The sequence below is a fragment of the Manis pentadactyla genome, chromosome 2 (assembly GCF_030020395.1).
Source record: "Manis pentadactyla isolate mManPen7 chromosome 2, mManPen7.hap1, whole genome shotgun sequence".
In the NCBI taxonomy this organism is placed as follows: domain Eukaryota; kingdom Metazoa; phylum Chordata; class Mammalia; order Pholidota; family Manidae; genus Manis; species Manis pentadactyla.
In genome coordinates, this window is record NC_080020.1 from 91,170,908 (window position 1) to 91,184,641 (window position 13,734).

At 34.3% G+C, this 13,734-nt stretch overlaps 1 protein-coding gene across 2 annotated transcripts in view; it reads left to right on the forward strand.

The window, feature by feature from the left end:
* The window catches only part of ADAMTS6 (ADAM metallopeptidase with thrombospondin type 1 motif 6), a 310,955-nt gene that overhangs the window by 883 nt on the left and 296,338 nt on the right, over positions 1-13,734 (forward strand). For both annotated transcript variants that reach the window (XM_036887870.2, XM_036887871.2), the window contains exons 2-3: positions 5,413-5,786; positions 7,960-8,324. In XM_036887870.2, coding sequence (XP_036743765.1) covers positions 5,690-5,786; positions 7,960-8,324 — 462 coding nt within the window. In that variant the 5' untranslated portion in view covers positions 5,413-5,689. The remainder of the gene's footprint in view (positions 1-5,412; positions 5,787-7,959; positions 8,325-13,734) is intronic.

A 13,734-nucleotide genomic window follows, 5' to 3' on the forward strand; every position in this document is an offset into this window, starting at 1 on the left:
CTGATTTCCAGTTTTCTTAAAGAAAAACCTGCATTTTATAGTTTCATGTCAATGTCTTAAGTAGTCAGACAAGTGCATATTTTATGCCTGGGCTCAGAGGGCAGAATTAATGTGTTAGCTATAGCCCCGATGCTCTAGGATATGTTAAGCTCTTAATAGGCTAATCAAAGAGATGGAAACGTGTTTTTGATTTACTTTTGACCACTTGGGACGTGCTAGACTCCTAAGCCTCCGGAGCCTTGAATATTGGGGTATGTCTGTATATATGGCATATGGGATCAAAGTTCAAGGATGATGGGAGGTTGAGTGCTGGAGGGGTTATTGGAAAACTGCCTTCTGATAAGTTTACTACAATTACTGTCTTTGGTAATTTCTTTCCTTGTACAAGAGGCAAAGAGAGTGAGAGTGAGAAAGCGCACTGAGAAGGGAACAAGAGAGTGAGTTTCTTACTCTTGTTTTTATTTGAGCTGCCGGTGCAACGCGTTTGGGCCAAATGCCAACCGTCTGGGTCACACGCGTTTTATCCAAATAGATTTAGCGCTGCTGTCTGGAAATGGGCTGCTGAATGTTAACTTTAGGATCAACTCAGCCAGGGCAGCTCAGACTGTCACCCTGTGTCTGGGCGAAGTGGGGTGAGGGAGTGGGGGTAGCGGAGAGTGTGCAGGTTTGGAGGAAAGGGGAAACTCAACCATTGCTTGGAACTTTCAGAAAGACCCTGGAGTGTGATTTTCAATATATTCTATTCAAATTTCTAGGGCTAATTTTCTCTTTTCTTTCTTTTTTTTAGCTTATTTTGTTTTGAGTGAAACTTAGATGTGGGAATGACAGTTCTCTAAATTCATGACAGGGACAAAAATGTAAATAGAACTGGTGTAGATGAAGGAAATTGAGAAAATTAATTTTGGAGTTAATTGTTTTCCTGTGTTTTACCAAAGAGGTAGCTGCAGTTCTGGTTTGTATGAATTCAGCGCTTAAATGTGATCCTTGGTGCTTTGGATTTTTGTAGAATAGCATATAGAAACAAATACATTGATTTCAAACAAATCAAATTCATCTGTTTGCCACAAATGGCAGCAAATGAAATCTATGTTGTGGTGTTAATATGTTGTGATTCTCAAGGGGGAAAAAAGCTCTAACCCCAAGACCTAAAATATTTTAATACTTTTCATGTCTGGGCCAATGTGTGTAAGATTAATTTCTACTCTTGTCTACTCTTACCACTTCCTCTTTATTTCCTTAGCAACCACTAGTAGCTACTAGTGCTTTAGGATGGGCCTCTGTGCCAAATGTTACCCTGTGTGTGACTTTGCGAGAGAATAAAAAGAGTTAGCATATTAAGAGAGTTAATAGCACATTCTTTGGGGGAAGAAGAGGGGAAGAGGTGGATAGCTCTCTTGGTTCTACCAATAGACATAGTTGATTATCAACATTCTGAGCTAACTTCAGGAGGAAAAGTTCTTTCTGTTTATCAGGAGAGAAGTTACAATACAGATTAAGTATATTTATCTTGCTATCTGGAAAAAACAGTTTGGGACTATATGTAATTTAGGATTTGATTTTTATGAAATGATGTATTTTCACTTTTGGCTCATTTGCTCTTCTTGAGAGAGAGTTTTTGAGTGTGTTTAATCACATCTTTCCTTGAAAACCAATCTTACAAAAATTTATAAATGATCTGGAAACCTTTGCCCTTTGAGCCTAGCGGTGTCCTTATAGTAGGACAGCATATAGTAGGACATGGTAGGTGTCCTATAGTAGGTGACAGTAAGTATTTGTTGAGAGAATAAATAAAAAGTGAAGTGAAAAGTTAATTCCCACATACAAAAATTAAATACCTGAAGGGAGTATAGTGTTGTTGCCTCCTCTGGAAAGTACAAATCAGCCGTAAAATAAATAACCATAGTTAAGATGGATGAAGGAAGTTGAGAAGGGTGTTATACATGCTCTTCAACCCCATAATAATAGTTCATGAGAGGAAATTATTACCTTGACTATTCCCAGACCACTTGAGTGGGAAGTAGAGACTTTAGAGGAAAAGACAAGCAACCACCCCTTCAGCCAGGGCAGACTGCTGACGGAGTCACTGTAGTGCAAGTTGTCTGATCTCATTTGTTCTTAGCCAGTGTAGCTTTGATCCATGGAAGCAGGTAAATGACCCCTCAGCTGTAATAGCTGATGCATTTGTATTAGGGAAAAAAAACATGTGAAGTCAGAGTAAGATGGAAGTTTCGATTCTTTTTTCAAATTTAAAATGGTTATCATGATAGTCAACCTAGTTATCATGACCTAAATTCTTTACTCTTTAGTCTAAAAGACAATACAACTTCATTGATTGATTCCATCATCATGTCCAACTATTCCACATTTTTGAGGGCAGGAGGAACAATAAACCATTTTTGAAGGAAGGCCTTTGAAAAGTGATGAGTAAGATAAGGAGGAGCAGGGGCTAATATTTATTTAGCCATTAAAGTGAAGTGTGCGGACACTATACATCATGTGTAATGTAATTTAATCTCTCAACAAGTCTTTGTAAGGTAGATATCATTATCATGGTTTTGTAGGTAAGGAACAAATCCAGAAAATCCAGAGAGGTTAAGTAACTTGGAGTCAAGCCAAGACTCAAAGCCTTTGTGCTTTCTACAACATAATAACGCTTCTGCTTTATGATGTAAAGAGTTAATGTGTTATGATTTCTGGACAATCATGTAATATTTTAATGTTAGTCTGGATTTTGGAAACTATATCTGGAAAAGTTAGTGCCCGTACATATTTCTTCATGATGTCCGGATTAACTTCTGTAGCAGGTATCAGAAAGTAGGTTAACCCATTTCTTTTTATTGTGTAGGAGACTAGGAGGGGTTAGGTATGTTGATTGTTGCTGATTTTAGTTGAGCTTGAGTCAACCCGTTTACTTACTACTAAGTTTCTTCACTGGCCCTGGAGGCTTGAACAGAAGTGGAGAGTGAGGGCGGGAGTGAGAAAGGAGAAAGAAACTAAATTTATGAAGTGCCCAGGTGCCTGATACCTTAGTTAGTAGTGGAACCAGTATTGTAGCTCTGGTTTGTTTAACTTCAGAGCTCCTGCTCTTTCTACTGTGTACCAATGCCCTTTTTACTACAAGTCCTTAAATCAAATGTTAGTCTATTTTTGGCCAAGTAGTTACATAGTACGTTTTCTCTCAGTGTTAGCTTACTTAAATAGGGTGTTTTCAGGACAGTGCTAGTGATGGTAAGAGTGGAGGTTACAAAATTGTGAAGAGCAGGAAATTTCTAAAGGGGGAAACAGTGGGTTCTGTAAGTCTAGCTAACTGTATTATAAGTTTTGTTATGAGTTTCAGAGCCCAGGAAAGTAGGAAAAAAATGGATGAATGATTCATTCAAATCTATCATCACAAATAGAAAATTGACTCATATGTATTAATTATATATTTCTCTTTAAAGGAAGATTACTTTAAAGTGTAATGTGGGACTCAGTGTCAGACATTATTATGCAAAATACTCAAGTCATCTAAAAAAACACTAAAGAGTGAATTGTTCATGAAGCAACAATTACACTTTAATATTTCATGGGAAGGTACCTTTCCAATATTACCTGTTAGTCTTCTGCATAGGAACCAAATTTATTATTACTATTACTACTAATAATATTTTCCATGTCTTTTTGCCATTCAGACTCCACGGAACCTATTTATTTAATTTGCAATGATTGCCCTGGTAAACTGACCTGTGAACTTCTGCTTATCATTCAGAGCCTATCTCAAAGTCTATGTTTTTCATAAACTCTCCTTGACCCATCATTCTCTGACTCACAAGTCATCTTCCTCATCTGATCTCCTGCAACACCTTTTATCACTTTATATGTTATCTGTCAGTCTACCTTCAATTCTTTGTTACTTAAATTGTGAGCTCCTGAAGGGCATGGATTATGTCTTATTAATCTTTTCTGTATCCCATGTTGTTATAACATCATTTTAAATATATAGTATGACAACAATATTAGTTGATTAACGAATTAATTTTTCCAGGGTTTAGCAGCTTAATAACTTGTAGAGACAGACATGAGGAGTTTTAAATAGTTGTGGTTGTTTTATATGTTGTAATAACCAACATTTCTAGCACCACAGGGAAAGAAGTATTCCACATAAGTTAATTTTCCAGTTAACTACAAATATCCTTTTATATGCCTAAAGTTATTTTACTTTAACCGCTACTTATATATTCATTTACTCATTCATCTTTTTCAACCAACAGATATGTAAGCATTAATTATGTGATAATCCCATGTATTAGGGACTTGGGGAAAAATCTTTTTTTAGTATTTTTTGTGTACTTCTCTATCTTAACAATTTGTTATCTTATTAAAAGTAATTTTATCCTGATTTGGACATAGTATTTTGAATATGAGATATTGAGCTATAACATAGGCATATACACACTAGGAACTGTTAAACTGTAGGAGGACCATTTGTCTCTATCCCAAACTGTACTACTTCAGGCTTTTGAAGCTACTCTTCAGTTTTTCCCCCTTTTTGTCACTTTGTGCTGTTAGTGAGCTAGTTTCTAGTCCCTCTGTTATTTTCTTCTAAAGTGGTATGTGGTGGGAAATCAGAAAGCCAAATATACTACTGTTCTATATACAATGTGAATTCATGAACTCTGAGTGAGGTTGTAAGTCAAAGGGAAAGTACATGAGATACGATATAGAATCTGTTTTGACCTGAAATGAATTTTAAATATTCTCTTCTTTTCAGAAAATGAATATTTTCTTTTTAGTTACGTTCTAGATAGCTGAAGTTGTCTTATATGTGTTGCCTTATAAGCCATATAAGACTTCTAAGTCTTATATGTCAAGGATGGCAGTAAATATGGTTCAACTTCATAGAAGTTTAGTTTCTGCTGCTAAGTGTTCACAGACAGCTGCTAAGTATCACTGTATGTGTAGGTCTACTCTATAAGAAAAAAATGATAGGTGCCTCATAAAACACCAAATCAGTCTCTGGATATGAGCATGCTAAAAAGCATGTTAAGGAATGGTATCACTTACATAAAGTGCTGTTTATCACTTACATGAAATGAACTTTGATTGTGAAGTTGGTCTATTTTTAATTTTTTTAAAAGGAGCGTAGTCACTGTACCCACACATTGTTATGTTCAAAGTTTAAAAAATGTTTATGATTCCTCTTCATATTCCTTCTGATTATTAAGTAGCTCTGGCACTCACCTGCTAACCATTTAGGTTTTTAATTCTGTGTTTAGTCTTGTGAATGTTTATTTAGACTACAAAGAACAACAGTGGTCTAACTTAACTATATTAAGTTATTTTGTAGTACAGCATCCTTTGGCAAGCTTTCAGCAATATAAATCTGCCCATTCAGGATACTTTTCAGTTAACTTAAATATTTTTTTTTTCTAGGTTAAAAAATGGCCATACTTCAGTAGCTAATCAGCCTAATGCTTTGCTTATGAAAATTTTTCCATCATTTTTTTTTCATTTTGGATTGAGAAAATGAATCCACATATAGAAGAAAGTATGGGATGTTGGAAAAAAGTACCTGCTAAACAGTGGAACATCTAATAACTAATTTGCAAGAAGTTTTAAAGAAATAAAATTGTTATGCTTCGATTTTGGTATGGTATCGACTCTCTAGCACATAGGTAGCCCTCCAAAAAATCATCCAGTTTTCTGAATTATGGAAATTTTGTGGAAGACGTTGACCTGGATTTTGAGCCTCTTCATGGCTTCATCGGAATTTCATAGTGACCACAGGCTTTCATACAGTTCACAAGGTATGATTCCTGCTTTTGAAACTGACAGAAATTATTGCTATTAGTCTGAAAAAAAGATTCTGAATATTTGCCTTGGGTGAACATTTTCTTTGGTATAAGTAGTGATAAGAGGGGAGGTCTATATTGTCAATTCAGTGCTAGTTTCACAAATGTTAAAGGCGCTAAAAGTCTGTTTAACCCACACTACTAGTATTTGACATCCAGTGGGTTTTAGAGTTGACTGGTCTTTCTTAGACGATGACAGACCCAGGCTTCTTTTCTTCCTCTGAATCCTAAACTTCAGTAGGCTCATTCATTGCTATGGTTTACAGGCAAGGTCATGTTCAAAAGGAATCAAAGATTTTACACTATAAAAGAGCAAGAAACCAAATTCTGATACAAGATACTTCTAATATGGGTCCTTGGTGAAAAAATGTTTTTCCAAACATTTTTGTTTGGAAAAGAATTCTGATCTAAGGTCTAAAACCTGGATAAAAGAGTAAAAGTTGTAAGAAGTTCAATTTTTCAAATTAAGTCCATAGGTCCCTATAATTTTAATACATGGAATTGAGCTTTACATAATAAAAAAGATCTTAATAGAGATCCCAGGAGTGAATGTCATTTTGTTTTCCATGTATCAGTCCACTCCTTATGGAATTATTGAAAGCATATCTTTTGGATTCCCCTCCCATGAATGTAAAGTAACATCATTTTTTGATGCTGATGAGCCAGATTTTCAAGTTGTAGATTGAGGTTTATGTTCAGAAGTCCATATGTACAAGGTGTGGCTCTCAAAGTAGACCAACAAAGCCATAGAATTTAGTATGAACTCTTATTTATAAGAAGTGAAATTTTGTCTTTCAATGTATTTCCATTTGGCCATGGTTTCATGGGAGTTTATATTTGTGGATGAGTTCCATGTATAGACAGTGAGATGATGGGCAGACATTTGGTTTCCATTAGTGGTAAGCCTAACTAAAGGAATATGTGGTTAAGAAGATAGATTGCTAATATTTAGTATACCTAAGTGAGGAAACTATATTTAATAGTCCTCTGAAATTTTTGCCAATCTGATGATTTTTTAACAGTTTTATTGAGCTATAATATACATACCATATAATTCACCCATTTAAAAGATAAAATTCAGGGGTCCATAGTATTTTTACAGGGTTGTACAACCATTACTGCAGTTTTAAAACATGTTAATTGCCCCAAAAAGAAACCCTGTGCCCATTAGCAGTCACTCCCAAATTCCCTCCAAGATGCCCTCCACCCCATCTCTAGGCAACCTCTAACCTACTTCTGTCTCTAGAGATTTGCCCATTCTGGATATTTCATATAAATGGAATCATATAATATGTGGACTTTTGACTGGTCCCTTGCCTTTAACATAATGTTTTTATAATGTTAGATGATAACTTTTATTATGAAGGTGATTATTATGCAGGTTTATTCATGTAACAGCATGTATCAGTGTATGTATCAGTACATACATGTAACAGCATTCCTTTTTATTGCAGAATAGTATTCCATTGTGTGAATATACCACATTTTATTTATCTATTCATCAGTTGATGGACATTTATAGTTATTTCTCCTTTTTGGCTATTATGAATAATGCTGCTATGACCATTCATGTATGGGCTGTTGTGTGGATATTTGCTTTTAGAATTGCTGGGTCAGATGGTAGTTCCACTGTTTTCCAAAGTAGCTGCAGTATTTTACATTCCAACTGATGGTTTAAAAAAGAAGTTTCTACAAGGCTATAGATATTCTATATAACTTCTTTGTATAACTTTCACAAACATACTTATCTGAGCTAAATTCTATTCTTTTACAAATGTGTACTTTTCACTGATTTTTGTTCCAATGTAAAATATTTATATTTCCTGTAGAATTTTGCTCTCAGAACCATGTTTTTAAAATTAAATTTAAAGAAGAAAAGTCTTTCAAAAATAATTTTAAAATAATGTTGTTTTGAGGAATGAAATGATTGTAACTTAATTCATCTTTAGATTTTTAAACTTTTACTTTCATTTTTGCTTAATAAAACACTTTTTTGTCCATGTCTCACATATAATGATGCATATTTTAACTGATATAGTTGTTTTTTACACTGCTACTTCTTTATTCTGTTAAATCTTCTTTTCTTTTGTGTGTTTTTTTCTGGATTCTCTGCCTTGTGATTACAAAGAGGAATTCCTGACTTATCTAGAACATTACCAGCTAACTATTCCAATAAGGGTTGATCAAAATGGAGCTTTTCTCAGCTTTACTGTGAAAAATGATAAACACTCCAGAAGAAGACGGAGTATGGACCCTATCGATCCACAGCAGGCAGTATCTAAGTTATTCTTTAAACTTTCAGCCTATGGAAAGCACTTTCACCTAAACTTGACTCTCAACACAGATTTTGTGTCCAAACACTTTACAGTAGAATATTGGGGGAAAGATGGACCCCAGTGGAAACATGATTTTTTAGACAACTGCCATTATACAGGATACTTGCAAGATCAACGTAGTACAACCAAAGTGGCTTTAAGCAACTGTATTGGGTTGGTAAGTAGATGTTATAACTTTAAATTTCTAATGGGGAAATAAGTTCACAATGTAAATGTGTTTCCTCAGAAAAAAAAATACATGTATACGGGTGGTTTAAGTAGGGAAGGTAACAGTCTAAATTTTAAAAAATTTCTGCTTCCTTTGGTTTGGATAGCCTTTTTGATAATTTTTGCATTGATTTTCAAAGTAAGAACAATTTAAAAAAATACTGTATTAGAAGTACATAGTAGATATTTGGTACTCTTTTAAAACACTGAAATAGAATTGAATGGGAATGAAGGAGAGAAAACAATTGAAGATGGCTGAGGTTTCTCTTTTGGGTGAGGGTGTGTATGAATTTTACTAGTTAATGAGTATGCCAGTGGAATGCTGAATTGGAGAGGAAGATGAAGAGAGTGATTTTGATATAGTAGGAGAATGAATGAAACCTTAGGTTTCCTTTTAGATTTAAGTTTTTCTATTCAAGTAAACTTTTTTTAATGCATAAACAAAACTCAGTCATTGGGGAAGAGTTCAGGGTATGTGTATATTACTGAAGGGAACCACAACACTGCCTCTTTAAGGCTTCTTTCTATAGTATCTTCTTCTAATAGGCAACACAGCTTAAAGTTATGTATAACCTACTTGCTTTAAGTTCTTGAAGCAAAATCTTTTATACTAATGTCTTCGTGAAATCATTTTTCCCCATATTTATCTGAAGAATGACAATAAATCTTGTTTTACTAAGAAAATGGATTTCAGGAGTGTAGGTCTATGCTGGGCATTTGAGTCCATTCTAGTCTAATGGTAAATATATAGTTCAAGGTTGCATATACTAATGGTTGCAGAACAGAGTATATTCCCACACTTCTTGTACTGCTTTTACCCTGTTCAGGCTAATATAGATGTTCCATTAAAGCTTTATTTGTATAAAAGAGTACAAATGTTTTGATGTTCGAGTCACATTTTCAGAAACCGTTTTTCTACCTTATTCTCTCATATCCATATCCTCATTCCTACTTCAATATAAAAAACCTATATAATTAGAGTTGGATTTAAGTATGTTCTAAATTTGAAAGGAGTATCAAGAACCACACGGTGGAGAAAAATTTTCACTATAGGTACATATAAGAATTTGCTCAGATAGTCCATTTTCTGTAACTGTTAATGGTCAAAACTTAGATTTTAAGATTTGGGTTTGATTTTATAAACAGAGACTGAGTACATATAATGCAAATTACTTTCTCTATAAGCAGTATTATAAGTCTTTATCTTTCTAAATAAAGATAAATTATAAAAAAAAAATCTGTGTTTTAAAACCTTTCATATGTTAAAGTGACACTTGCTATTAAATATGATAGAAAAACACTGTAGTCATTGACCAAGAGTTTTAAGTTTGGCTTTTACATTAATTATGTTATTGATAGCTTTAACAGGGTGGTGAAATGAACAAATTTGAGATTTAAAAAAAGAAAAATGAATTCCATTGTGAGATTTGAGGGAAGAGGAGTGACTGGGGATATGAAGATGAGTTAGAACATGCAGGAGGTAATGAAGGCCTATACAAAGGCTATGGCACTGGCAATGGACAAGGTAGACTTAATTTGAATCATGTTTTGGTGAGAAAATTAGAGGATTTGTGTCAATAATTTTTTTCTTTCCTGGCATCTAATAAGATATATATAGTAGATAACATGGTAGATATTTGACAATATTTTAAAACATTGAAATAGAACTGAACGGGGTATGGGATGAAGGAGAGAGAGTAATTGAAGATGTTTGAGGTTTCTCTTTTGGATGATGGTTATATATGTGAATTTTACTAGCTAAGTAAGAGAAATGCCAGTAGAATGCTGGATTAGAGAGGAAGATGAAGAGAGTGATTTTTGATAGAATAAATGTGAAGAGTCTGCAGAAGTATGGGTTTAAGATGACTAGTTGGCATTTGGGAAATATGACTCTGAAATTTAGAAAAGAATTTAAGTCTGGAAACAAGTAATTTTTTTTTTTTTTTTGGTTTCTATCTCATTATAGTTTATGAATGCTATCACTTAGGCTGTATACATGCATTCTCACAAAATATATCTTTATCTGTGGTGGTATAGTGAGGCCTAGCAAGTTAAAGTGATTATTATTATTATTTTTTACTGAAGTAAAACTTATCATTGGTATCCAATCATATATTGGTTTCAAGTATTCAACACTGTGGTCCAACAGTTACTCATATTATTAAATCCTCACCCCCTCTAGTGCAGCTACTATCTGTCAACATAGGAAGATGTTACAGTCTTTGACTATTATCTCCATGCTGTGCTGCTGTCCCGTGCAACTTATATTATGACTGAGACTTTTTGTGCCCCTTTATCCCTCTCACCCTCTCCACCCACACACCCCAATCTGTCCTCTCCCATGACACCAGTAGCTTCTTAGTGTCGATGAGTCTACTGCTATTTTGTTTATTTTGTTTTGTTTTATTGTCAGATTCCACAAATACATGAAATCATATGGTATTTGTCCTCCATTTGGCTTATTTTGCTCAGCATAATTCCCTCTAGGTCCATCCATGTTGTTGCAAGTGGCAGGATTTCCTTCTTTTTATGGCTGAGTAATAGTCCATTGTGCATAGGTACCACATCTTCTTTATCCATTCATCTGTTGATGGACACTTAGGTTGCTTTTATATCTTGGCTATTGCAAACAGTGAGGTGATAAACATAGGGGTGCATATATATATATATATCATTTTAAATCAGGGATTTTGTTTTTTTCAGGTAAATTCGTGAAAGTGGAATTACTGGATCAATTGGTATTTCTGTTTTTAGTTTTTTGTGGAACCTCCATACTGCTTTCCATAGTGGCTGCACCAACTGACTTTCCCACCAACAGTGTAGGAGGGTTCCCTTCTTTTCACGTCCTCACCAACACTTGTTCTTTCTTTCTGGCCATTCTAACTGGTGTGAGGTGATACCTCATTGTGGTTGGAAACAAGTAATTTGAGGGTTGTTAACATAAGTGACTAAAAGTGTGAAAGATGTTTGATGAGTCGAAAGTGAGAGGGTGAAAATGGAAACTTTTCTACACTTAATGGGATAGCAGAGTATCATCCATCTATTCTTCATCCTCACTGAAACTTTTTATCTCTTATTCTCTTTCCTTCTATTTGTTAACACTTTTCTGTTTTACTTTGCTTCTGTTGAAACTATATGGTCCATGTTGACTCATTCTGATGACTTAAAGTGTGGTCTGCCAGATTTGTCCCCTTGGCAGTTAATAAAGAATTTGTGAGCAGTTGATTTGAGACTATATAAATATCCTGTTTCTCATTACACTTTTCCCTACCTGTCTTAGTAATCTTCGCGTTCATTTTTTTCTGTCATGTTACATTTTTAATCAAAAGGAAGATATGAATATATATTTTTAAATCCCACTTTTTGAAGGCCCCTTTTAACCAAATTGGTTTTTAATTGTTCTGTATAAAATAGTTTTCAGTGTAGAGATCAGTAGTGTTTTCTAATTATATTTCCTTACCCATAGTTTCAGTGTTATAACCCTTGCACCATCCAAAGGAAAAAAATTCCTAACATTGTAGTATATCAGTAGTTCAGAATAAAGTCACATTTTAGTTTCCTAAAACTTCTGAATCCTTGCCTGTTTGAAAGTGACTTTATGATACCCTCATGTTTGGTTAATAATTTATCTGTATGTGGAATTCTAGGTTCAAAATCATTTTCCTTTAGAACTATGGATGGTGCAATTTGGAAAGGGAAATCTGGGGCATCACATTTGTCTGTATGTTTTCATATCTTAGGAAAATATTTAAAGATCTAAAAATACAGCATTGATTAATTTGGGGTGGCAGATAGAAGTCTGCTTTTTGTTCTTTGCTTTTTTTCTTAAAATTTTTTCCTCAATGAAAATGACGTCTTCTTTTGATTTTTCCTGTTCCAAGAATTTTATAATAATGTGGTAAGTTTTGGGTCTTTTTTCCTTAACACTACTTGGTATTTGATGGGTGCTGTCAATTTAAAGACCCTCCTTTAGCTTAGAGAAATATAAAAAATTATTTCTTTGATGATTTTCTCTTCTTGTTCTCCCCATCCCACCTTCTGTAATTGGTTCTCTGCTTCTGTTATCTCCCTTTCTCCCATCTTTTTCTTTTTTGTTCTATGAAATTTCTTTGCCTTCTTTTCCTTCAATTGATTAAAAAATTACAGCAGTCATATTTCTAATTTCAAAAGATCTTTCTTTTTTGATTGTTACTTTCTTTATATTTTGTTCTTATATCATGAAAAATTATTTTCTTTAATCTCTCTAAGGATACTAAAGACTATATAGCTAGTTGGAAAAGACCAGTGATCCCCATAGGCTTTTTTTATGCCCACAGCTGCCTTTCTTTTTCCATTATTCAGTCATCCATTCATCATATAATGGGCGCTCTTCTAGGTGCTATGAGTACACCAGTGAACAAAATAAAAATTCCTGTTATCATAGAGCTTTTATTCTACTGGAGGAGATATGCAATGTGATGAATGAATAAAAATTGTAGTTAATAAAATACGGATAATAAAAATCATGGATAATAGTTAATAAAATATTTAATAAAAATCATGATAATGATAATTTCTAAGGCAGAATCAATATTGAGTAAGCACCTTAATGGAAATGAGGAAGAGAATGCTGATATCTATACATAAGATTTCCATGTGGAGATCTTTAAGTATAAAGGTCTGATATGAGAGTGTTTGAAGAACACCTTACCTTGGCTAGAAGATTATGGTGGCTAGAACTGAATGAAAGAGGAGAAGAGTAATGGAAGGGGAACTTAAAAAGAGAACTGGGGGCCAAATAGTGGATTTTAGAGGACATGGGATAAAATCAATGATGACTCCAAGCTCGAGGCCTGAACAACTAGTAGAATATAACAGCCATCATTTGAGAAAGACTTAGGCATTAACTGAGATGGAAAAGCAGTAGGAGGAATAGGCTGGGGGAAGTGTTAACAAGTTCAGGGGGCATGTTAAACTTGAGATGTTATATAGGATGTTGGATGTACAAGTCTGGAACTGAGGAGAGAGGAGATTTATGGAGTTATAAATTTGGGAGTCATCAATATATAGGTGACAGTTAAAGCTAGGAGATTATATGAAATTGCTTAGTGGGGGAGTATAAATAGAATAAAGAAAAGGTTTAAGGACTGAGCCTTTGGGGTCAGGGAGATCAGAAAGATGTGGAGGAAGCAGCAAAGAACAGTGGAGGAAGAAAGTTGAAAGAAAACCAGGCAAATATCGTAAAAGCCAAGATAAGTAAGTATTTCAAGAGAAAAATGCTGCTGAGTCAAAATAAAGAGAACTGAAAACTGACCATTGAATTTATCAATGAGGAGGTTATTGTTGACCTTGATAAGAACAGTTTTGGTGAAGTCATGGTG